Genomic DNA, 22,588 nt, shown 5'->3' with positions numbered 1-22,588 from the left:
GTACGTGATGGGAGGGTCTGTTCCTTTCCACAAAAGTCTTCATCATGTTAGTGTTATCAGTGGTAAATAGAGGTGAGATGTGTACTGTTCGAGATCAGGGGCTTTGGAGATAAAAACGTCTGGCAGCTGGCTCTATATATTTCAGGTGTAGAATCTTAAACAATTGACTGAGCCTCTCTGAGCCTCAGTTTCTCCGTATGTAAAATGGGAATAACAGTAGCTTCAAGCCCTTGCGAGAACACAGGAAATGGCACCCATGAAGGGCGTGGCTCTGTACCTGTTGTATCATATAGTCGGGGAAAAAAGCTCACATCTTTTTCAAAATAAACATTTTATTTAAAAATATATTTATATATATATATATTTTTAAAAGAACACATGCCAACTTTGGTACTTTAGCCATTGCTTCTTTTCCTGGCAATCCACATTTCTTTCCGGTAAGGTATCGTTGAGCAAGGGAGACCAATGTGAACACAACACACAGATCCCCGCAGAAAATGCATGCTGGCTTTTTTTATTTCTTTGCAAAGCACCTCTTTGGGTTTCTCCAAGGGAGGGCTTCAAGCCCCCTCTTTCTTCACTGCAGGCCCACTGGAGGGGAGCTCTAGGGAGCAGGATGGGTTCCCTTCCTTTGGAAAACACTAGAATAGCATCCAGGATCCCCACCATGATACTCCCCCTTTCCATAAACACTCAGGAGCTGTTAAACCATTTAGAGAGGAAACTCAGGTGGCCAGCATCCATGATGGGAGCTGGTGATTAAAGAAGCATGAGATGTTCAGGAGTTTGTTGGTCCTAATCCATTGGGGAAATCACCAAATCCTAGAATCAGAATCATTACTGCTATGTTGTTGACCCTAGCGAGTCCTATTACAATTTCCCTGGTAGATAGAGGATAGAGAAATTCTTCCCAGATCTTTCCCTGTCTTGAAATCATCTTCTTGTGCATAGTCTCAACCTAGCCAGCGGTCCTCTGAAAATGTCGATTCTAGAACCAAAGCCAGCTCCTTAGCACAACCTGAGCAGCTCTTGCAACTATAGGACCATCTTGTTCCAGGACCTGGGTTCCACGTGTCTAGTAATATCATCTGAGAAAGAACGACCAGTCTCGGCATCTGAACCACCCTGCTGGTTATACTTGGTTATAGGAAAACGAAGACCCCAGACTCTTTTTACTCTGAGTTGGCTCATCCCTGAAAGCAAACTGTGTGCGTGCCCTAGTGGGCTTCCCACTGTGAGGAATGAAGGCCTGGAGGGGAAGGCCGAGTGCTTTTCTCCTAAGGGGCAGTGCTTACCATGGGCACCCCTCCCCCACCCCAGTGTCCCTTTTGCATAGAGAGCTTGTTATAAGAGTCAAAGACAGGGACTAGAAAAAACAATAATAATTATAATAAAAGTTTCCTTCACCCTTCCCTGATTTTCAAGGGGCTTCTGTATCCGGCAATAAAAAACAAACCCCAAACTCTCACCGATGTTTTAAGTGATGGGGGATACAGAGAGATCGCCCAAGAACCATACTGTGGCTGTTGGATCCCAGAGACAAGAAAAAACTGGTAGTGTGGGTGATAATGTTTGGCAGAAAAGGGACCCTCTGCTCTCCCTTCTGGAAAAATGAAGACCACTCCCCCCCCCCTTTTTTTTTATCAGAGCTAAAGGGTTTCTGGTTTGAGGACTGGGAGATTCCCGGTGTTCTAGCTTGTAGGAACCGCAGCTCCCCAGTCACAGAATCTGAACCATGGGTACTTTGTCTGGTTAGTAGTGGATGTCTGGGGATTGGTGCGCTTGGCACAGATCAGACGTCAGGGAACTGTCCGTTGGAGGAGTCAACTTGAGGCGGGAGCTTTCAGCCAGGTCCGCATTTGTGTCTGGAAGAGCTGATGGAGTTTAAATGTATTTTGAAAAGGATTGTCTTGAATTCTTGGGATAGGGTTTTTTTTTTTTTGGTTTTTTGGTTTTGTTTTTTTATATCCAGATCAGATATAAATGTCTTTGAATGGCAAAGGCCACCAGGGCACAGAACCTTGACTCTTCAGGTGGAAACTCTCTTGACTTCCCTCCCTCCCTTTCTTTCCTTTTCTTCTTCCCTTCCTCCCTTCCTTCTTTTCCTTCCTTCCTCCCTTCCCTCCTTCCTTCCTTCCTTCCTTCCCTCCTTCCTTCTTTCCTTCCTTCCCTCCTTCCTTCCTTCCCTCCTTCCTTCCTTCCCTCCTTCCTTCCTTCTTTCCTTCCTTCCCTCCTTCCTTCCTTCCTTCCTTCCCTCCTTCCTTCTTTCCTTCCTTCCCTCCTTCCTTCCTTCCCTCCTTCCTCCCTTCCCTTCTTCCATCCTTCTTTCTTTCTTCCTTCCTCCCTCCCTCTCCTTATAACGGAATGCGTGCTGTCTCGATAATATTGTTAGAAGCAGGGCTACTACTAACGAGCACTATCTTAACGAGAGCATTTGCACAGATGTGTTTTCTGACTCTGTTGAGTAAGTTTGAACCCACGCGGCTGCAGCAACACTGGGATTAGCGGCAAATTCTGTGTCTGTTAGGCCTGCTTCACCACGGGAGTCCCAGGTATCTGGAGAAAACCACACGTGGCTACTTCCAGGCTCTAACAGCATTAAGAAGCTCAACTGTGGCTGTCTTCAGAAGTCTCCGTACATCTCCTAGTCATGTCCCATTGATCTCCAGAAAAGGGGACACACTTAAGAGTTTAAAAGTACTTAAAATAAAAACTCCCACTAGGAGACAGATGAATTAACATGGTCTGTCTGATCCCCTGGGTGCAGCCAACTTCTCCAAGTTTCTCCCAGGTATCCCTAGTTTTATACTGTAAATGTCACATCTGATCGATGGACAGTGTGTGAATATGGAGCCTGTGGGAAGGGGCTGAGACTAAGAATCCAGGGGTCTGCTCTGTGATGCATATCAGTACTGGTTAATATCCTACAAAGGTGTGTAGGCAAGTGTACAGTCTTAACAAAGTACAGCGGCTTCCTGACCAAGTCTCGTCCTTCTGCTCCAAATACCCCGAGCAGAGACCCTGCAAGTTTGTTTTCCAAAGGCAATAAGGGGGGAGAAAATAACATACAGATCGCACAACGTGGCACAGGAAAAATGTACTGACCAGCAAGCTTTGTCAAGATCCAAATAAAATGTCAACATCTGAGGGACAAACAAACATGAGGAATGTGTTAATAAGGTCTTTCTTCCCCGGAGCTTCACCTTCCCAGAAGAGACTGGTAATGCTTCCCTCTCGATTTCTGGTTCTGATGACGGACATAAAAGCAAAACGAAAAAAATGTACCATGTGGATCTCTCAAAGCACAATGCAGGTCAAGGAATGTAAAAAACGGTTTTCGTGTCCCTTTGATGCTTTTCTACGGGAGACGGTATTTACCACTTCCAGCAACTAAGGGTGAAGCTGTTCTGTCTTTTCACATCCATATTCCTTGTCAAGATGAACGCGTTCATGGTGAGCAAGTGGCTGTGTGAGTCTTCGGGCTGGAGCCGGTAGTTATACACAGAGAGGCAACGTGTAGTCTGTTGATGAATCAGGAACTCGTAGTGAGAAAGGCCAAGTATCATTTCACAGCAAATTGGGGGCTTAAGGGCTATTGGTGTAGAATGCTCTGTAACACTGCTTTTCAAAAGACACACAAATACACATACATGTAGACATATATACACATGCATGTATATATACATGCATATATCTACACACATATGCATACCTACCCCCCGTTAGATCTGCCAGCTTTCTGAGTAGCAGTCCCCGCAAAACACTCTGTGTTCACACATGTTTACAAGTTAACAATGGAATGACTTCTAAATCTTTGGTTTATCAAAAACAGAACTTCTAAAATCACAACATTTTTGGTTACCTTCTGCGTAAGTGCACAGTGAATTTTTTTTTTTTTTTTTTTTTAAAAAAAAAAAACACAGTGCCTTAGTGGTTTAAATTAAAAACAACAACAACAACAACAACAAACCAACCAGCCAACCAGCAACAGCTACTCTCTACAGCATGCAACACTATGTCATTTGAGTGTTTGGAGTCCCAGCAAAAGCACGAGATACTGAGGAATGCACACCAGACCACTGTCTTTTCTTCCTTTCCTTGTTTTCCATGTGCAACTGTGTTTCCTTTCACCGACCCAGACCTGCAATCCTCTCCCCTTGCAAGTATCATTTCAGCTCTATCTTTACAAAGTAATGATTTCCAATTTCCCCAACACCACCCAAATCACTGATTGCTGTAAGTCAAATGAGAGCAGAATGAGCTTTGGGACTGATGGGCCAAGTCACTGCTTTTTTTCCCCAAGGACATTCTTTTGACTTTTTTTTTTTTTTTTTTTGCAGCAAATGATGCATATGGAGAATGAGTTCTCCGGGAGAACATGGAGTTTTAGCTTTTTAAAATATGGCTTTATTAGGATTATGGCAGCTTGTTAGATTTGAGGAGTCCTCTTGATGTTGGGGCAGAAAAAAGAAAGAGTTTCAAAAGAGGAGCAAGAAAAGATTGGTATCTTGAAAGAAAAGTTGGAGAAAGATAAACAGAGGTGGATCCCAAATCCCTCCCCCGCAAAAAAAGTTGGACTTCCATAAATCGCCATCCCGTTGTAGGAACCCATGGTATTTATTCTCATGACACGTGAAACAAGGTTTTCTAGCACTGTCTGAATGATCCCTGGTATGGCTTGCCATCTGCTTATGTGGTCACCTCCAGTCTTTGAAACTAAAGGGGGCTGTGTTGGGGAACTTTCCATGGCAGGAGGTTTTGGGTTTAGTTTGCTTTAAGGTTCTTGGCTGTTTCCCGCTTCACAGAGACAGTGGGAGTGATCTGGTGACTGGCTGACAAAGAGGGAAATTCTCAGTGGGGTTCTGTGGACCAAATGTAGGGTCATTGCTATCCGTGACCACACAGAGTCCTGGGTCCCGGACTGGAATCACCACAAGGGGGCAGCTTTGTGGTCCAGCTGATTTCCTTTCCCTGGGAATGGGTTGGTTCTGTCCCTCTATCCTACCTCAAGAACCTAACGGAAGTGGGGCTTGACTTCTATTTTGAACGACAAGGAGGGGAGGGATGGCAAGCAGCCTCCACCATGGGTCTGTCTTCCAGAAATGTTGATGGTTATGCTATTATACTTCCTGTACTCCAAAAGAGCTCCATTTCCTTTCCGCACCACATCTAATAAATCCATGAGAGAGGCTTACGAAGCGAGAATATGCCCGAACAATGCCTGAGAAAAATCAGGGGTTGCAAAAATATTGGTGTTTGAAAAGGCAGTGAAAGATTTTTTTTTTTTTTTTGGCATTTCTGATCTGAGAAAGCACATTTCTGAATGCATTGCTGAAATCATTGACAGTTACTGAATGTCGGTAAATATTACATCATACATATATAGATAAAGACTCCTTTTTGCTCTCGTTGATGGTCACAGAAGTCTCCACTGTTTCTTTGAAATTCCCTCCTCCTCCTCCTCTTTTTGGACGATAGGAGTGATTTTGGTTGTGTGCTTTTCCCCCATGGAATTCCCACTGGTCTCCCTTGGTGCCTCTGCCCACCATTCTACCACTGCTGTAAGTGAAGGTCCATGGGGGAATTCAGGTTGAGATCCGTGACATCCAGGAAGTCAATGTTAAAGATGCTGGGTCCGCTGGTGCCGAGGGAGCTAAAGCTTGGCGTGGAGCTTGGTGGAGTGAGGTCCAGCCACTCCATGGTTTCCCAAGGAGATTCAGTGAAGCTTAGCGGCAGCCCACTGCTGTCCACAGAGGAGGGGGAGAACTGAGTCTGCATCGGGGAGAGGGGGCCTGCCAAGATCTCGTGGGCGCTGAACAGGTCTTCTGCTGCCTTCCCGGAGAATCCATCCATTATCCCATCGAAAGGAGGCTCTTCGCTCCCGATTTTTAGCAGGGCGACATCGCTCACCTTCCCTAAGGGGCTCTGGGAATTTAATAAGACTTCAAGGTGCTCATCGTTCTCGGTGCCATAGTGATCAAAGGAGAGCTGGCCCCCCGAAGAGGAGGGTTTGGGCAGGGCAGCCGGGGGGCTTCGGGAAGACCCGGGTATCTTGGGGACTTTTTGAAGACACGAATGATCCTCTCTAGCATTAGCTGGCATTTCTGTTGGCAAAACAGAGTGGGAATTGTTAAACCACTTCCGGTTCCACAATAGGGATCTTTGGGATGGAGGAGTCACGCTTACACACAAGATGGACGCGTCTCTCCGGTTATCACTCAGTCTCGTCCCTAAAGTGCCCTGTTTGTGTCCAATTCTTCTCCCTGGTCTCTCCCCAAGCCCTTTCTTTCTGGGACTTCCACTCCGATCAGCAACCTCGCAAAGCAGGTCCCTTTACCTGCTCCTTCACTGACACCTGGCTGTCCCCCGAGGACACTGCATCCTCCTCACGCCCGCAGTGGGGGCTCATTTACGTGGGACCCGGAAGAGGAGTCATGGGGTGCCATGCCATTGTCACTTTCCGATTGTCACTCCAACCTACGGACTCTACTACTTTCTCCCTCCATCAGCCCCCTGGGCTCTCACTTCTTTCTCTGTTGGGCTGATATTCTCCGCTCCACGGTTAGAGCTACTGTCTTATAAATATCCTCAATCCCCTTGCTCTTTTCTCCTTGCATCGCACTTCCTTGGCAAAACCCCACACCCAGGGGCGCCCGGATGGCTCAGTTGGTTAAGCGTCTGCCTTTAGCTCAGGTCATGTTCCCAGGGTCTTGGGATCGAGCCCTGAGTCAGGCTCCCTGCTCAGCGGAGAGCCTGCTTCTCCCTCTCCATCTGCCTCTCTCCTCACTCATGCTCCCTCTCGCTCTTTCTCTCTCAAATAAATAAAATCTTTAAAAAAAACAACAACAAACCCACCCCTGGATGAATCTTGGTTGCAAGAGAAAAATGACACAATGGAGCTGACTGGTCTCACTTTAGATTTACGGTAACAAACCTACCAATGGCACTTAATACAGCCTAGCATCCTACTGTGTTTCTCCAGAAAATTCATTCGTGATTGATTTAGAACTGCCCTCAAATGATTCTTCTGTCTTCAAATCTCCTGTGCTCCCCTCCTGAACCCTTACCTTTGCTGACCTGGCCATATAGTTCGTTAAAAATATAAGGGTGTCTTGGGGCGCCTGGGTGGTTCAGTCGGTTGGGAGTCCGACTCTCGGTTTCGGCTCAGGTCCTGATCTCAGGGTCTCGAGATGGGGCCCCAGGTCGGGCTCTGCCCTTGGCGAGGAGTCTGCTTGTCCCTCACCCTCTCCCTCTGCTCCTCTCCCTGCTCGCTCTCTCTCCCCAAAATAAATAAAATCTTTAAAAAAATATATAAGGATGTCTGATATCACCCTCTCCTCTTTCCATTGCAAAACGTATAGATATATACGCCCATCTTTTCCTTCTTTCTCTTGCTACAAGGGAGAAATTGCTGGTTCACTTGACTGTTGTCCATTCTGCCTTACCACACTCTAATCTCCACAAAGGTGGGGACTTTGTCAGGTGCAGCACTGAGCCCAGTGCAATGCCTGGCCACTCCTTCTCCCAACTTTCAAGGTTGTTATCGAAAGGCTCAGACCTGAGGATTTTTTTGTTTTTGTTTTTGTTTTCTATCTACATGTTCTCTTCACACAATCTTATTCATCTGTGTGGTTTCAGATTCTGGGCACATACCATGTAATTTTGAAAAAATAAATGAATGACTAAAAAGGAGGCGAAAAGAACATGTTGGTCATTTTTTTTTTTTTTTTTTGCAAGCTGGAATGACATCTAAGCATGAATGGACCATCCAGTGGGAGATCAGTAATTGAATTTCATTTTGAGTAGGTAGCACAAAACTTGCTTTGTCTGCTCTCTTCTTATTATTAATTAAGAGGATAGGGAGATTGGGATTAGAAAGGCAAAGAGGAACGGAGTTACAAGGGAAAACACTTAGGGAAACAGGGACCGAGTTGAGGACACCAACTGGTAAAATGCTGAGCAAGCACCTAGGGACAGAGGGACAGAGTCAGGGAGGAATCACCCACTGGACCTTCTTACATCTGCTCCAGCGTGGACAGCGAGCTCACAAGAAGTGACACTGGACCCCCTTATGGCTTTTGGGTCTGACTTCCCGTGAGCACCTGACCTTGGTCCTAAGGGTTCACTTCCCAGAGCACAAGCAGGTGCAGAGTATCCCCAGGGCAGTCTTACCTCCACTTTCAATGAGGACATCTAGGAGCTCATCCATCTGTTGACTCCGAGTCATTTGCTATTGCAAATTAAGCAGAGGAGAATGGACAAGTAAGAAAGTTGGCCACCTCTTCCGTGGGAGATCGTTAGAAGCAGCACTACAGATTTTTCGAACTAGGTTTGGTTAAGGTGGGTTTTTTTCCTTAATTGCGGTAAAATACACATGACACAGAATTTACCATCTTCATCATTTTTAAGCATACGGTCTGGTGACATTAAGTACATTATGTTCACATTATTGTGTGACCGTCCCCACCATCCGTCTCCAGAACTTTTTCATCTACCCCAACTGCAACGCTGTCCCCATGAAACATGAACTCCCCATCCTCCTCCCCCCCAGCCCCTGACGATTTCCATTCTGCTTTCTGTTCCCATGAATCGGGCAACTCTAGACACCTCACAGAAGTGGATTCACACAGTGTATTTCCTTTCATTACTGGTTTACTTCACTCAGTATAATATCCTCCGGGTTCATCCATGTTGCGACATGTGTCAGAATCTCTTTCCTTGTTAAGACTGACTAGTATTGGGGCGCCTGAGTGGCTCAGTCGCTTAAGCATCTGCCTTCAGCTCAGGTCAGGATCTCAGGGTCCTGGGATCAAGCCCCACATCAGGCTCTCTGCTCAGCAGGGAATCTGGCTTCTCCCTCTCCCTCTGTCCCTCCCCCCTGCTTGTGCGAGTGCTCTCTCTCTCTCTCAAATGAATAAATAAATCATCTTTTAAAAAAAAGACTGACTAGTATTAATTGTATGTATTCACCACATTTTGGTTAACCATTCATCCATGGATGGCCACTTGGGTTGCTTCCACTGTTTGTGAATAATGCTGCTGTGAGCAGGACTATAAATGGCTGACCGCACGACTAAAGCTCAGTGTTCACCTCAGACTGGAAAACTCCTGAACGAAATGAGAGAAGGGGGGGAGAAGGCAGAGCGCTCCCCAGGAGAGTCCTTCAGGGTGAGCTCGGTGGAGTGGCTTCCATCCCAAGAACAGGGCTTCTTAATACAGAGAGTACAGCCATTTTTCTCACTCTGAAGCGACTCGGATCTGCCTCCCATGTGGGGGCTGTGGTTGTGGCCCCAGCATGTGGCTCAGGCTTTCCTGGTTCCTCACTGAAAGAGCCCTGTGGCACCTGTTGATGCTCGTAGGGCAGACACCCCTTCCCTCTGGCTCATCTGAGTTGTACGGTAGAGTCTCATTCATGGAAATCCACTTGGCTTGACCTTCTTCTTTTCTTTTGAAACCACAAAGGATCCATGGATGCTTACAGATACCAGGGGCAGAAAACGGGGAGGACGGGGGCCCATACCTCTCTCACTCTCTTGAGAGCCCACTCCCAATACACAAAGGCATCAATAATCAATATGATGGGAGCACTGCTCAGAGAATGAGTCACCTACCAGTCCAGAAGGCATCAGATGTCCACAGGGTCTGGCAGGTAATGTAAATGAGCCGAACAGAGAGCAAGAGAGAGGGGTAGAATGTAGACCCCTCGCTGTGGTTCTAAGAGGCTGTGGATACTCTGTTTCAGGCAACTGTCCGCTCCCAGAAACGTGGCTCCACCATTGAGAGATCCTCTAACTTTTCAGGAATGAGAAAGCCCACTTTTCGCCTAAAATCTCCTGACATTTAAAAATACTCTTTAAGGGGCGCCTGGGTGGCTCAGTTGGTTAAGCGACTGCCTTCGGCTCAGGTCATGATCCTGGAGTCCCGGGATCGAGTCCCGCATCGGGCTCCCTGCTTGGCAGGGAGCCTGCTTCTCCCTCTGACCCTCCCCCCTCTCATGTGCTCTCTGTCTCTCTCATTCTCTCTGTCTCAAATAAATAAATAAAAATCTTTAAAAAAAAAAAAAAATACTCTTTAAGCCACGTGAGACCTAGCTGCAAGCTGATTTTGATCTGGGGGACTCCAGCATGCAAAAGTTGACGTAGCTCTTCCTTGCGAGGTTGGGCACATGCAAAAGGGCCTTCTGATATCTTATCCAAGCTCAGACCGTTTGAAATATACGATCATTCGCTGCTTTCCTTTCTTTGGAGTCTACTTTTTATTTGGAACATTTCCCACCATAAATGGCAGCAAGGCATACAACAGACCTCCATGAACATGGTCATCAATACTTTGCCTGGATCACTAAATTCTGAAACTAACAAGAACCTTATACAAAGTATCACCTTAAACAAAGTATCACCTTATACAAATTATCACCCTGACAACGGCTCTCCTCTATTTGAGCACCTACCCGGTGCCTGGACAAGTTAGTAAGTGCTACACTCTCTAGAATCCTTACAAAGCAGATATGGATCCTATTTCACATAAGAGACGTTGAGCACTTGTCCAAGCTTAGTAACAATGGTGGCTGGCTGCTGACATTAAATAAAGGCACCTGGGTGCCCAGCCCAACCTCTTCTCTGCCTGCCTCACACACCGGCTATGTACACCCAACACCTTTCTGCAATTAGCGTCTAGACACTTGGCCCATTCTCATCGAGGGGCTCCCGATGCACTCAATGTCAGCATCTACAGACTGCGTGAAGGTGGATAATGAAAAAAAAAATCCGTTTAGGCTACCTGTTTCCCTACAGAGAACACATCTTGCAAAGTTACCTGCTTTACGGCATCTTCATAGGACGGAGGCTGGGTTATCTCTGGAACTGCTGAAGTTGACTTGGAAAATGTTGGGGATGGAATGGAAAACTTTGGCCCTGTCTTCTCAGAAGAAGAGTGCAAACCAGCCATCTGTGGGGGTACAACGCAGGGAAAGAGAGTCAACTCGTGGGGTCAGAAACGGTACGGCTTCTGTGTTATAAACTCCAGGCTTGAGTTTGGAAAAACGGATTTGAGGGCGAACGAAAAAGAGCTAGGGTTTAGAAACAACCCCAATATATTGACAACAGTACATATCGTGGGCATATCACGGGCGAATTGTAGCCCATGTCTGGAGGCATGTTAGGATGGGAACCTTGCAGATTCATTTTCCCCTCTAGGATGAACCCTGTTTGGTTAGGAGAAAAGCAAATAAAGTAAGAGTGCAGTCCAATATGAAAAAGTCCATCGCCCCAGGAATTCCCAGGGTACTTTACCCTCCCCCCCTTCCCCGGGGAGGCGTTTCATTCCTAACTGGGTGCATTTGCAGAGAGATGGAGCCACTGCTGGGGTATCTCTTTAGGAACCAGCCTCATGTATTGTGAGTGTTCTATGGAATGCCAGGGCCACTTCAGGGTCTCTGTCCCCAAAGGATGCCTCTCCTTGTGGAATGTAGCACTTCCGTGTCATGGCCCTCCTGCTGGTCTCCTTGTCACCTCTCCGTTAGTCCTTGGAACTCCGCATATTCCGGCTCCCTCCCATCCCTGATTTCCACCTGCTGGGATGTACCGCCTTTTCCTTTTTCCACTGAGAGACTGCCCCGTGACTCGAACACTCTGCACCTTTCTAGACCTTTCTAGACCTTTCTAGACCTTTCCACCTTAACACTCTTTCTCGAGTGTTATTTCCCCACATGCCTCTATTCCAATCTCGGACTCCACGGAAACTGGTGTGTTTGCCATGTTGTTTCACAAACAGACCACGCTCACGTTAGTCCTCGTGATTTCCAGGGTGACCCCCAGCAATGGCACCTCAGTACACCTGATTTCTATCTGTACATTCATGTCAGTCTGTTTCCAGTGGATTTGTTTTTATCTAAAATGTCACTGATTGCCGCCTTTGGGCCTCCTCATTCGGAGGACGGGGCCACAGAAGAGGGAAAGAGGCCAAGTTTAAACCTTTCTCCAGGCGCCTACCTTTTGCTGGACCCCTGGGCTTTTGGGACGAGGGGTGCCCCTAGCACCATGACTGCTGTCTGCCTGGGCTCCAGAGAAAGGGGGGTGGAGGCCGGAGGGCTGGGGAGAGAAGCTCGCAGGATGGCTCTCATGCCCTGAGTTCTGGAAGGAAGAAACGACCAATGAGGTAGCCTCCAGCAGCACACTTGAGAGCTTTGGCTGAGACTCCTGGTCCCTGCCCTGGTGTCTTATCTTTTCAACTCTCCCTAAATCCCATTATCAAAGTCTCAAATCTGGCTTTGTACGTATCACCCATTGCTCAAAAACCTTCCATGGCTCCCATGCATCCACAGCATAAGGTCTCCACCCGTAACGTGTTCGAGATGCTCCAGGCCAGGTACCATTTCCTTCAAAAGCTTGTATTCTATTAACTTCCCTCAGCATGACCTGCACATTGTACTTCCCTATCTTTTCCCACATGGAATGTTCTTTTTCCGACTCTTGTTTTTTAATGCTACATTTCTCATGGAGTCTAAGCCCTTTGCAAAACCTTCCTGGACTGGCCTCCCCCCACCCCAAAAAAGACCTTCCTGGATCTTCCTAGCCCTTCATGACCAATCTGCTTCCCCCCACCTTCCCCAACACTTCGTGCAGCATTTGATACCAGAAGCACTGATCAGGCATGTTATTCTATATTGCTCTTTATCTTTTTATCATGTAATTGATCATGTCCTCAAAGAGTGCTTTGTAAACTATGAACCACTGCACGAATGTTAGTTCTTCTTGAGAGTATCCATGTCGTCAGAATGGTCTTAGGGTCCAGAGCTGTGTTTCCAGAACTATTTTTACCTTTGTTGCCTAGGACACCGTGCACTGAGTAAATGTCAACAGAGATGACAATCCATGTGATGTCCCAGCCCCTCCCAGAGTGCCCACTCAGAAGTGGGCATCATTCACTTGGATGTGCTGTTCTGGGGTGTGTAAAATCATATTCCCATTACCTATGGCCATACCCCATACGCCCAGGGTAGAGAATGTTCAGTGGGAAAAGGGCATGCATTTTAGCATCAGATAACCCTGGGTTCCTGTGACCCTGGGCTCCTGGGTTAACCTCCTTGAGCTTCATTTTCTTCTGTGGCAAGTAAAGAATAAAGAATTGGAGCTCATAAGGTTGTGACAATTAACGAGATTACTCAGAGGCATGCCTCTTAATACTGGGCACGTGGCAGGATCCAATCATGTGGGTTTTCTTCCTATTTTCCTTTCTCATAAGGTAGATTTCAGAACTTTTGATGATGTAATTTTCTTTCTCAGCCTTAGGTAGATTTTCCTAATGATTTTTTAGCTTCGTGGACAAGGAAAGTCTCTGATGATCACCTTGGTCGAGGCTTTGAACTAGTTACTGCCGTAAGCTCTCTACAACCACCCCTCATTCAGCTCCAGCCACACTGGTCTTCCTTCTGATCCCTGAATATTCCACACACAACTCCCACCTCGGGGCCCTTGCTCTTGCTATTCTTCCTTTGCCTGCAACCTTCACCCCAAATATTCATGAGGCTTTCTCCCTTATCTCTTTCAAAGATTTGCTTAAATGGCCCCAGACCTTGACTTAAAAGTTGCAAACTTGCAAATGCTCCATCACCATGCCTCCCTGATTTTTCTCCATAACATCTATCATCCTTTAAGGGTGCTTGGGTGGCTCAGTCGGTTAAGCATCTGCCTTTGGCTCACTTGGGCTCATGATACCCGGGTCCTGGGATTGAGCCCCACATGGGGCTCCCTGCTCTCCTTCTCCCCCCCTGCTCGTGCTCTCTCTAGCTATGTCTCTTTCTCTCTCAAATAAATAAAATCTTAAAAAAAAAAAGATCTATCATCTTCTGATACATGATATATATATTTTTTTATTTTTTTTATTTTTAAAGATTTTATTTATTTATTTGACAGAGAGAGACACAGCGAGAGAGGGAACACAAGCAGGAGGAGTGGAAGCGGGAGAAGCAGGCTTCCCGCCGAGCAGGGAGCCCGATGCGGGGCTCGATCCCAGGACCCCGGGATCATGACCTGAGCCGAAGGCAGACGCCCAACGACTGAGTCACCCAGGCGCCCCGATACATGATATATTTTATGTGTTTATTTTATTTACTGTCTTCCCATGAGAATGGGGATTTTTGTTTGGTTAGTTCATCCCTCATCCCCAGAGACCATAACAGGGTCTGACACACACAGTAGCGTTCGGAAAATATTTGCACTATGCAGACCATCACACGGAGAGAATAGGAAGGTCTGGTAACTTCCCTTTGGCTCTCTTGATAAATTGGTTTGGCCTCAAAGGCAAAATATTCATTATCCAGCCTTTCACCGGCGGATTTTGCCAACCTCAATCTCAGAGAAGAGAGTCTCCCGTCTACGCTGAAAACCAGAGGTTGCTTCTGGGCTTCCCCTAAACCCTGCCCATTCAGACTTCAGCTCTTGAGCCTTTGCCCAGCCACACCCCACTTCTGGAAAGCGGGGTGCTCCGGGGGAGCCTGGGGCGGGGAGTTCTTACCTGTTCAGCGCATACCTGGTTGCTGGCAGGTGAGGTGATCCTGTGCCCTTCCCCTTGGGCGCCCGAAGAGGAGGGGAGGAAGTAATGGTTGTTGGGGGATGGGGGCAAACTGATGTGCTGCGGGCTTTTGACAGCGCCCAGCGGCGAGTGCTGAGGGGAGCACTGCGGGCTGAGGAACGTGGACGGCAGCGCGTCGCTGGGGCCCGAGGCCGGCTCGGCGCACGGAGCGGGCCCCGGGGGCCGGCGCCCCGCCGCTTCGCAGGCCTGCGCTCGGCCCTCTGAGCTGAGGCCCTGTCTCTTCCCAGGTCTCTGCTGGGGCGTGAAGGGACAGCTGGACGCGGCGTCCTCCTGCTTGACGGGGACGGCCAAGAAGGGCGGCGGCTTCTCGGGGCAGGTGCTCCTCTTCTGCTTCTGCAGCTGCAGCCTCAGCTCCTCCACGTGGCGCTGCTCCTGCTGGAGCTTCCAGGTGAGCTCGTTGATCACCTTCTGCTTCTCCACCAGCATCTTGTCCTTCTCCGAGTCCAGCCCGTCCAGCTCGGGGCCGAGGGAGCCCCCGTTCAGGCTGCTCAGGAGGCTCTCGTCGGCGCACGCGGGGAGCGGGGACGGGTGCAGGCAGAGGGACGGGGACGCGTCGTTGAAGGGGTCGGGCAGGGACCCCGCCGCCGACAGGTCGGACGAGGCGGGCGAGATCGGGGGGCTGGAGCTGCTGCTGCCGAAGTGGTAGAAGCCGTTGGATAAGGCGCCGGTGGACGGGGAAGACTGGTAGCCCGGCAGCGCGCTGCTGGGCGTCACGGGGAAAGTGACCGTCGTGATGTCCCCGAAGTTGGCCAGGGGGGTCCCCGAACAGTCCTGGAAGGGCCGCAGACGGTCCATGAGGGCCGTCTTGGTGCCCGACACGGGCAGACCGCGGATTCGAAGCTGCTGTCTTAATTCCGAGACCTACAGAAACCAGGGCGTGGTTAGTGTGCCGGTTAAGAGCAATCTTTAAAAATAAATAATTACATTCGCTTTCAAACATCACACGTGGAATTTTACAACATCCGCTTTTCTATGATTTGCTTACAATCCCCTCCCCTTCCCTTGGTATCAATAGGCTTGTGCACCATGCTTTTTTTTTAATTTTCATGATCCCAGAATCCTAGAAAGGCATAGCCCACATGAACCGTAGAGGTCGCCTACTCTGCTAGCTTCCAGCCCCCACCCTGGCGCTCGCCCCATTCTACAGATGAGAAGACTGATCTCTGCCCAGGTTTAGCCATCAGCCAGCAACCAATCATCCCAAAGCATGCTGAGACTCCAGGTCTTCTGCTCCTAGGTCACCGGTCTCCCTGCCAGGCTCTCTCTGTCCTTGGTTCTCCAACTTGAGCAGGTGCATTTTTAACGGGTTCCCAGGGGATGCTGATGCACTGGTCCCTGGACCAGGTTTGGAGAACCATGGTTCTACATTAACACTTATGTCCTGTTTTTTTTTTTTTAAGATGTATTTATTTTAGAGAGAGAGTGAGCCTGAGCATGGGGAGGGGCAGAGGGAGAGAGAATCTTAAGTAGATTCCCTGCTGAGCATGGAGCCCGACACAGGGCTTGATCCCACCACCCCAAGATCATGACCTGAGCTGAAACCAAGAGTCAGAGGCTCAACAGACTGAGCCGCCCAGGTGCCCCACATACGTCCTAATTTTAATAACTGGCTAGATGATAGTCATATACTGAGGGAGACCGTGCCGGGATAAGACCATCAGTTCAAATCCCGACCTTGCCTCTTACTAGCTCAGAGATCACTCTGTGCCTTGGTTCCCCTTCTGTAAAATGGAGACAGTCATAGCGACCTTATATGTTTTTGTGAGGACTGAAATGGCTTAACATTTGTAAAGTGCTTGGAATAGTGTCTCGCAAATGGTTAGTGTGGTGTAAGAGTTTACCATTATTATGTTGATTCACGTGTGATAATTTCATCCTGCATTTTTTACAATGTTCATAAATGATAAGCTGCAGATATCTAAAAATATGGGAACTAAATTAACGATCATGACTATGAATGATGGAATACCTGAATCCATTAAAGCTGATGTTATATGTAATAATGAATAATTATTTATGGTATATTATTTTTTCTTGATTTTTAAAATTTGAGAGAGAGAGAAAGAGAGAGAGAGCACAAGCAGGGGGAGGGACAAAGGGAGAAGGGCAAGCAGATTCCCTGCTGAGCAAGGAGCCGGATGCAGGACTCGATCCCAGGACCCTGAGATCATGATCTGAGCAGAAGTGAGACACTCAACCAACAGAGCAACCCAGGTGCCCGCCCTGTTTTTGGTATGTTATTAAATGAAAAACAGTTTGAATTGTTTGATTCTATTTTTCTAAGAATTATATAAATTTGTATGTATGTGTGTGTATATTTAAACCTATGCTTGTTGATGAAAATATGTAGATAAAGATAGACTAAAATGTTAACAATGGTTCTCCTTATCTCTAACATCCTAAATATTTCACATAAGATATTACTTTTGTAATTAAAACAAGAAACATTAAATATCTAAGTGTCAATAATCCCATAAAATAGAAGAACAAATAGGGAAATATCCTTCTGATATTCTGTAGGGAAAGATCTTTTGAGCCTAAAAGCAAAGAAAGCAACTTTAAAAATACTGAAGACAAAAATAAAAAACCCCTCTAAGTCAAAAACACCAAAAAGAAAATGGAAATGCAGATAGCAGTCTCAGACAAAAATAATTGCAGGACAAATAATAAAATGTTAGTAAGCTTGATGTACCAAGTGTGCTTTAACAAACCCCCAAAATAAACCAACACCCCAAAATGGGTAATGGGCATGGTTCAACTCTTCACAAACAAAAGATATATTTTTATTTATTTATTTGAGAGAGAGCAAGAGAGAGGGAGAGCACGAGCAGGGAAGAGGAGCAGAGGGAGAGAGCGAGAAGCAGGCTCCCTGCTGAGCAGGGAGCCCCATGCGGGGCTCGATCCCAGGATTCTGGGATCATGACCTGAGCCAAAGGAAGATGCTTCACTGACTGAGCCACCCAGGTGCCCACAAAAGATACATTTTTTAAAAAATGGCAATAATGGACATGTACTAGCATTAGTAATCCAAATAAAATAAATATGGACATATTTTTGCATTCATGAAATTGACAAAGGAATTAATAACACTTTGTGTTAATGAAGTATCAGCAAAAATAAGCAAATAAAAATGTTTTTTTAAGAAAGTTCCTTAATACCTTGCTATTCCAAGTGTGGTCCTTGGACCACCAGCTCCAAGGGCATCTGGGAGCATGTTAGGAATGCAGACACTCAGGCCCCCTCCCCACACCTACTGAATCAGAACCTGTATTTTACCCAGAGCCCCAGGTGATCCAGTGTGTATACTCATGCTTGATAAATGTTGCCGCAGCCCAATGCTTCTGGCAGTAGATTGGCACAAACGTTCAGGACAGAAATTTTTACAATATGTATTCTTTGGCAAGAACTTTAGTTTTTTTTTTTTTTTTTTTAAGTAGGCTCCATGTTCAACACAGGGCTCGAACTCACAACTCTGAGATCAAGACCTGAGGTCAAGAGTCAGGTGCTGTACCGACTTAGCCACCCAGGTGCCCCTGGCAAGAACTTTAAAAAATGTTAGTATGTTTTGGTTCAGGAATTCTATTCCCAGGTATTTAGCCTGGGACAGTCACTGGATACAACAATAAATTTATGTACAAATTATATTTTTAATAGCAAAAATTTGGAAGCAAGTTAAGTGTCTGACACAGGACTGTTAACTAGGTGGTAGAATGATATGCCATGAAAAATAAAAATTCTGGGGCCTCTGGGTACTACTCTCCAATCCAGTAATCACACTACTGGATATTTACTGAAAAAAAATACAAAAACAGGAATTCAAAGGCATACATGCACCCCTATATTTAGAGCAGCATTATTTACCATAGCCAAATTACGGAAGCTGCCCAAGTGCCCATTGATAGATGAATGGAAAAAGAAGATGTGGTGTGTATACAATGGAATATTACTCAGCCATAAAAAAGAACGAAACCTCGCCATTTGCAACAACATGGATGGAGCTAGACGGTATAATGCTAAGCAAAATAAGTCAGTCAGAGAAAGACAAATACCATGTGATTTCATTCATATGTGGAATTTAAGAAACAAACAAAACAAGCAAAGGAAAAAAAAGAGAGATAGAGACAAACCAAGGACAGACTTTTAATCATAAAGAACAAACTGATAGTCACCAGAGGGGAGGTGGCGGGGCGATGGAAGAAATATGTGATGGGGGTCAAGGAGTGCACTTGTGATGAACTCTGGGTTTTGTACAGAATTGTCGAATCACCATATTTTACACCTGAAACTAATATAACACTGCATGTTAACTATACTGGAATTTAAAATAAAATAAAATAAAATAAGAAAAAAAAATCACTCACTTAAGGGCAAACCCCAGTTTTGTCATCTATAGTCTGGTTAACTTGCATAGCATTTGGTCTCTGTTTCTGGGGGTGGGGGTTAAGCAAGACATTTATTCACTTAGTACATGATCTTAGTGCACTGTGTGTCTATAGTATAAACCGTAAACTCACAACCGATCGACACTCAAACTTGACAATGTGCGACCCATGTAGGGATGTGAGGTTGATGTGATAAATGTCATATGTCTCCCAAATATAACTCCAGACTTCCTACTTTAACTTCTTAAAATACACCAATCAATGTTACCAGAGAAACTAAAGCCAAATCTATGAATTTACCAAACTTATTTATTCTGTAAAGATTCTTAGGCTTCTACAGAAGGAGATGTAAGTCTATTTTTAGATGTCAGCATTCTGGATTGACTTGTGGGCTCTGGAAACATAGGACGAAGTTGTCAAATGAACAGATGAAACTGGGATGGCTTCTCCAAGTGGGGGAGAAAATGTAGAGATAAAAGAATCTCTTTTACATGTTAACCTATGTCCTGATAGAACCAACATATTTCTCCCACTTTTCTCACCTGAGCTATCAGGGTTGGTGTTAGGTTTATCAACAGTATCTTTCTTCTAGGGGAACCTGGGTGGCTTCATTGGTTAAGCGTCTGACTTCGGCTCAGGCCATGATCTCAGGGTCCTGGGATCGAGCCCCGCGTCGGGCTCCCTGCTCGGTGGGGAGCATGCTTCTCCCTCTGCCTCTATCCCTCCCCCCGCTTTTGCCCTCTCTCTCAAATAAATAAATAAAATCTTAAAAAGACCCCAATATCTTTGTTCTATACAGCAAACTGTTTTATAGCATTCATGGTAAAGATAAATATCAAAAATATCTAGGATGATAATGAGTTATATGCCTTATTCATTTAGCATCTTTGAAGTCCTGATTTTTATGTTCACATGGAAAACCTATCTTGCAGGGTGAAAATGGAAGCAAATCTATACAGGATGGTCGACTGACAGTTTACATTCAGAAACTGGCAGCTGCGACCCCCATCATTTCCTAGTACCCCTGCTAATTTATTATTATATATCGAACCAGCCAATCATTCTGAACATGTGCACATGGAGGAAACCATCTTTGGAGGCTCTGCCAGACGGCACATCACATCTAGACTAGGCAACTACCTGACCCCGGGCTCCCATCCTAAGGTAGATTACTTTTTTTTTTTTAAAGATTTTATTTATTTATTCATTAGAGACAGAGAGAGAGAGGCAGAGGGAGAAGCAGGCTCCCAAGGAGCAGGGAGCCCGATGCGGGACTCGATCCCAGGACCCTGAGATCATGACCTGAGCCGAAGGCAGACGCTTAACCATCTGAGCCACCCAGGCGCCCGGTAGATTACTTTTTTAAAAATCTTTTTTTTTTTTTTTTTCAATGCAGGGCTTGAACTCACAACCTTGAGATTAAGACCTGAGCTGAGATCACGAGTCAGATGCTTTACCCACTGAGCCAGCCAGGAGCATCTGAAAAATCTTTTTTATTCTGGTTAAAGACATACGGCATGAAATATACCATCCAATCATTTAAGTATGCAGTTCAGTGGAATTAATTCATTCACACTGTTGTGCAAACATTATCACCATCCATCTCCAGAACATTTTCCTCATTGTGAGCAGAACCTATGTACCCATTACACACTAACACCCCATTCCTCCTCTGCCTAGCCCCTGGCAAACACCCTTCTACTTTCTGTCTTTGAACTTCTCTAGGTCCCTCATACAAGTAGACTCACAGAATAGTTGTCCCTTTGTGCTTGGCTTACTTCATTTAGCATATTGTTTTCTGGGTGAGAGGACCTAATTTTATACCTTCATGGATTTATGACCTGGGGAGTGAAGGGTGGATGACCTGTTACCAGAAGCTTGGCATCCTCTTCCAGCCTTATGGAGGCTAAATCGGAACGAGCTCAATGAAACCTAAGCATTTTTATTCCACGTGGAAGGGACAGAGGAACTCTTGATATCACAACCCAAGATATATTTTATTGACTGGTGTTGGCCATTGGCAGCCATAGAATTAATTTTCTTTCATTTGAAATAAATCCCACTCCCAACTTTCCCCCAAGACAGATAATGACCAAAGACTGAGAATGGGAATGGAGGGTGACAAATAAGGCCCGAGAAATCCTGGCCCAGTGAAGACCACGGGGACCTGTAGGAAATTGGCTTTTTGGGGACAAGTGATAAGGTCCTTTGGCGGAGGGGAGAGTAATAGGTGGGATCACAGACAACGGAGTGAGGCGTTGAGGGGAGCAGGTGTTCACACATTAGAGAAGTTGAAGGCACCACAAACTGCCTTCTTCAGTTCTTTTGTAAGTACCGGATGGATGAATACGCCAATCGCGATCACTGCTCTGGAATGCGCGAGGTTTAGCTCAAAGCCCAGGGTCATCTCGGTGAACTGAGATCCCTGAGGTCTGTGATCCAGAGCAAACTCCTCCCCGCACACACAGCATTTAACACGTTGCTGTCACATTTCAGGGCAGAAATTCTCAGACTTGGGGATTTCACAGAACAGTACGCTGTTTCAACTTAGGCAGTTGATGCAGTTGAGGTTGGGTTACCAACATTTCGGCTCCTTACACAAGACTAACATCCTTATTTAATAATACTCCTGCTTAATAGAAAGAAACAAAAGTCTACCAGAAACATTCCACTTCCACCCACTACTGTCATCATTTCCAAACAGGGTCTTTCTTTAGATTCGAAACATCGGGAGGAAATAAATACTTTGAATAAAGATCCTTCAAGGGATGCCGAACACACTTAGATTTATGAAAAGCCCTTTATGTGGTTCTTGTTTTTCTCATTTCACCAGAGACTGGTTAAAGTTCATCATGGAATTGACTGCTGGTTTAGAACATTCAGGAAGCCCACATCAGTCTTAACTCTCTGCGCTATGCTCTGTCATGTATATACGATTCCAGTGGGTTCTCACAAGAACTCATGTATGCAAATGAGCAATCTAAGATGCAGAGAAATTAAGAAATGAACCCAAGGTTGCATAGCCAGTGAAAGAGCTGAGTTAGAAGCCCAGGTCTTTTGCTCTATGGGGGGCGGGGTACTCAACCACAGCAGTTAAGATTTTATCATCTACTTGAATCTCCCTAACCTTCTCCCTAACCTTCTCCCTCCCACTGTTTTATTCAAGAACTCAGTTGAGGAAAATGTTGTTAAAAAGGTACTGATGGATTTGTCCGGGCACCTGCCTGGCTCAGTCAGTGGAGCATACGACCCTTGATCTCGGGGTTCTGAGTTCAAGTCCCATGTTGGGTGTAGAGATTATTTAAAAAGAAAATCTTAAAAAAATCTACTGATGTATTTGTTGAAGGACAGGGAGGAAGGAAGGGCAGGCAGGCAGGAAGGAAAACACACCAAATCCTATACCTTCAGATCATCTAGGTTTGATGGCAGTGGGCCTGGTTTGAGAGAAGAGACACCAGTTTGTCCAGAAAAGCTGTTTTTGACAGGAGACAAAGGGGTACTGCTCAGTGGTGTTGAAGTAGAGTTTGGATTTCTGACCATCTGTTCATTTGGCTCCCTGAAAACCAAACAAAAAAGAGGCACTTAAAATATGGGCAAATAGATATACGGGGGTG

The 22,588-nt window shown here is 46.0% G+C and overlaps 1 protein-coding gene across 1 annotated transcript in view; it reads right to left on the bottom strand.

Annotated features, from left to right (window-relative positions):
• Nucleotides 1–5,550: 5,550 nt before the first annotated feature.
• MYOCD (myocardin) overlaps nucleotides 5,551–22,588 on the bottom strand; it is a 42,374-nt gene continuing 25,336 nt past the window's right edge. The window contains exons 6-11 of the mRNA XM_044921657.1: nucleotides 22,377–22,530; nucleotides 14,515–15,453; nucleotides 11,991–12,131; nucleotides 10,816–10,947; nucleotides 8,173–8,230; nucleotides 5,551–6,104 (exon numbers count right to left, since the gene is read on the bottom strand). Of these exons, the coding sequence (XP_044777592.1) occupies nucleotides 5,551–6,104; nucleotides 8,173–8,230; nucleotides 10,816–10,947; nucleotides 11,991–12,131; nucleotides 14,515–15,453; nucleotides 22,377–22,530 (1,978 nt within the window). The remainder of the gene's footprint in view (nucleotides 6,105–8,172; nucleotides 8,231–10,815; nucleotides 10,948–11,990; nucleotides 12,132–14,514; nucleotides 15,454–22,376; nucleotides 22,531–22,588) is intronic.

The sequence above is a fragment of the Neomonachus schauinslandi genome, chromosome 15 (genome assembly GCF_002201575.2).
Source record: "Neomonachus schauinslandi chromosome 15, ASM220157v2, whole genome shotgun sequence".
In the NCBI taxonomy this organism is placed as follows: Eukaryota; Metazoa; Chordata; class Mammalia; order Carnivora; family Phocidae; genus Neomonachus; species Neomonachus schauinslandi.
The sequence above is the reverse complement of the archived record's forward strand: the minus strand, read 5'-3'. Positions and strand labels throughout refer to the sequence as shown.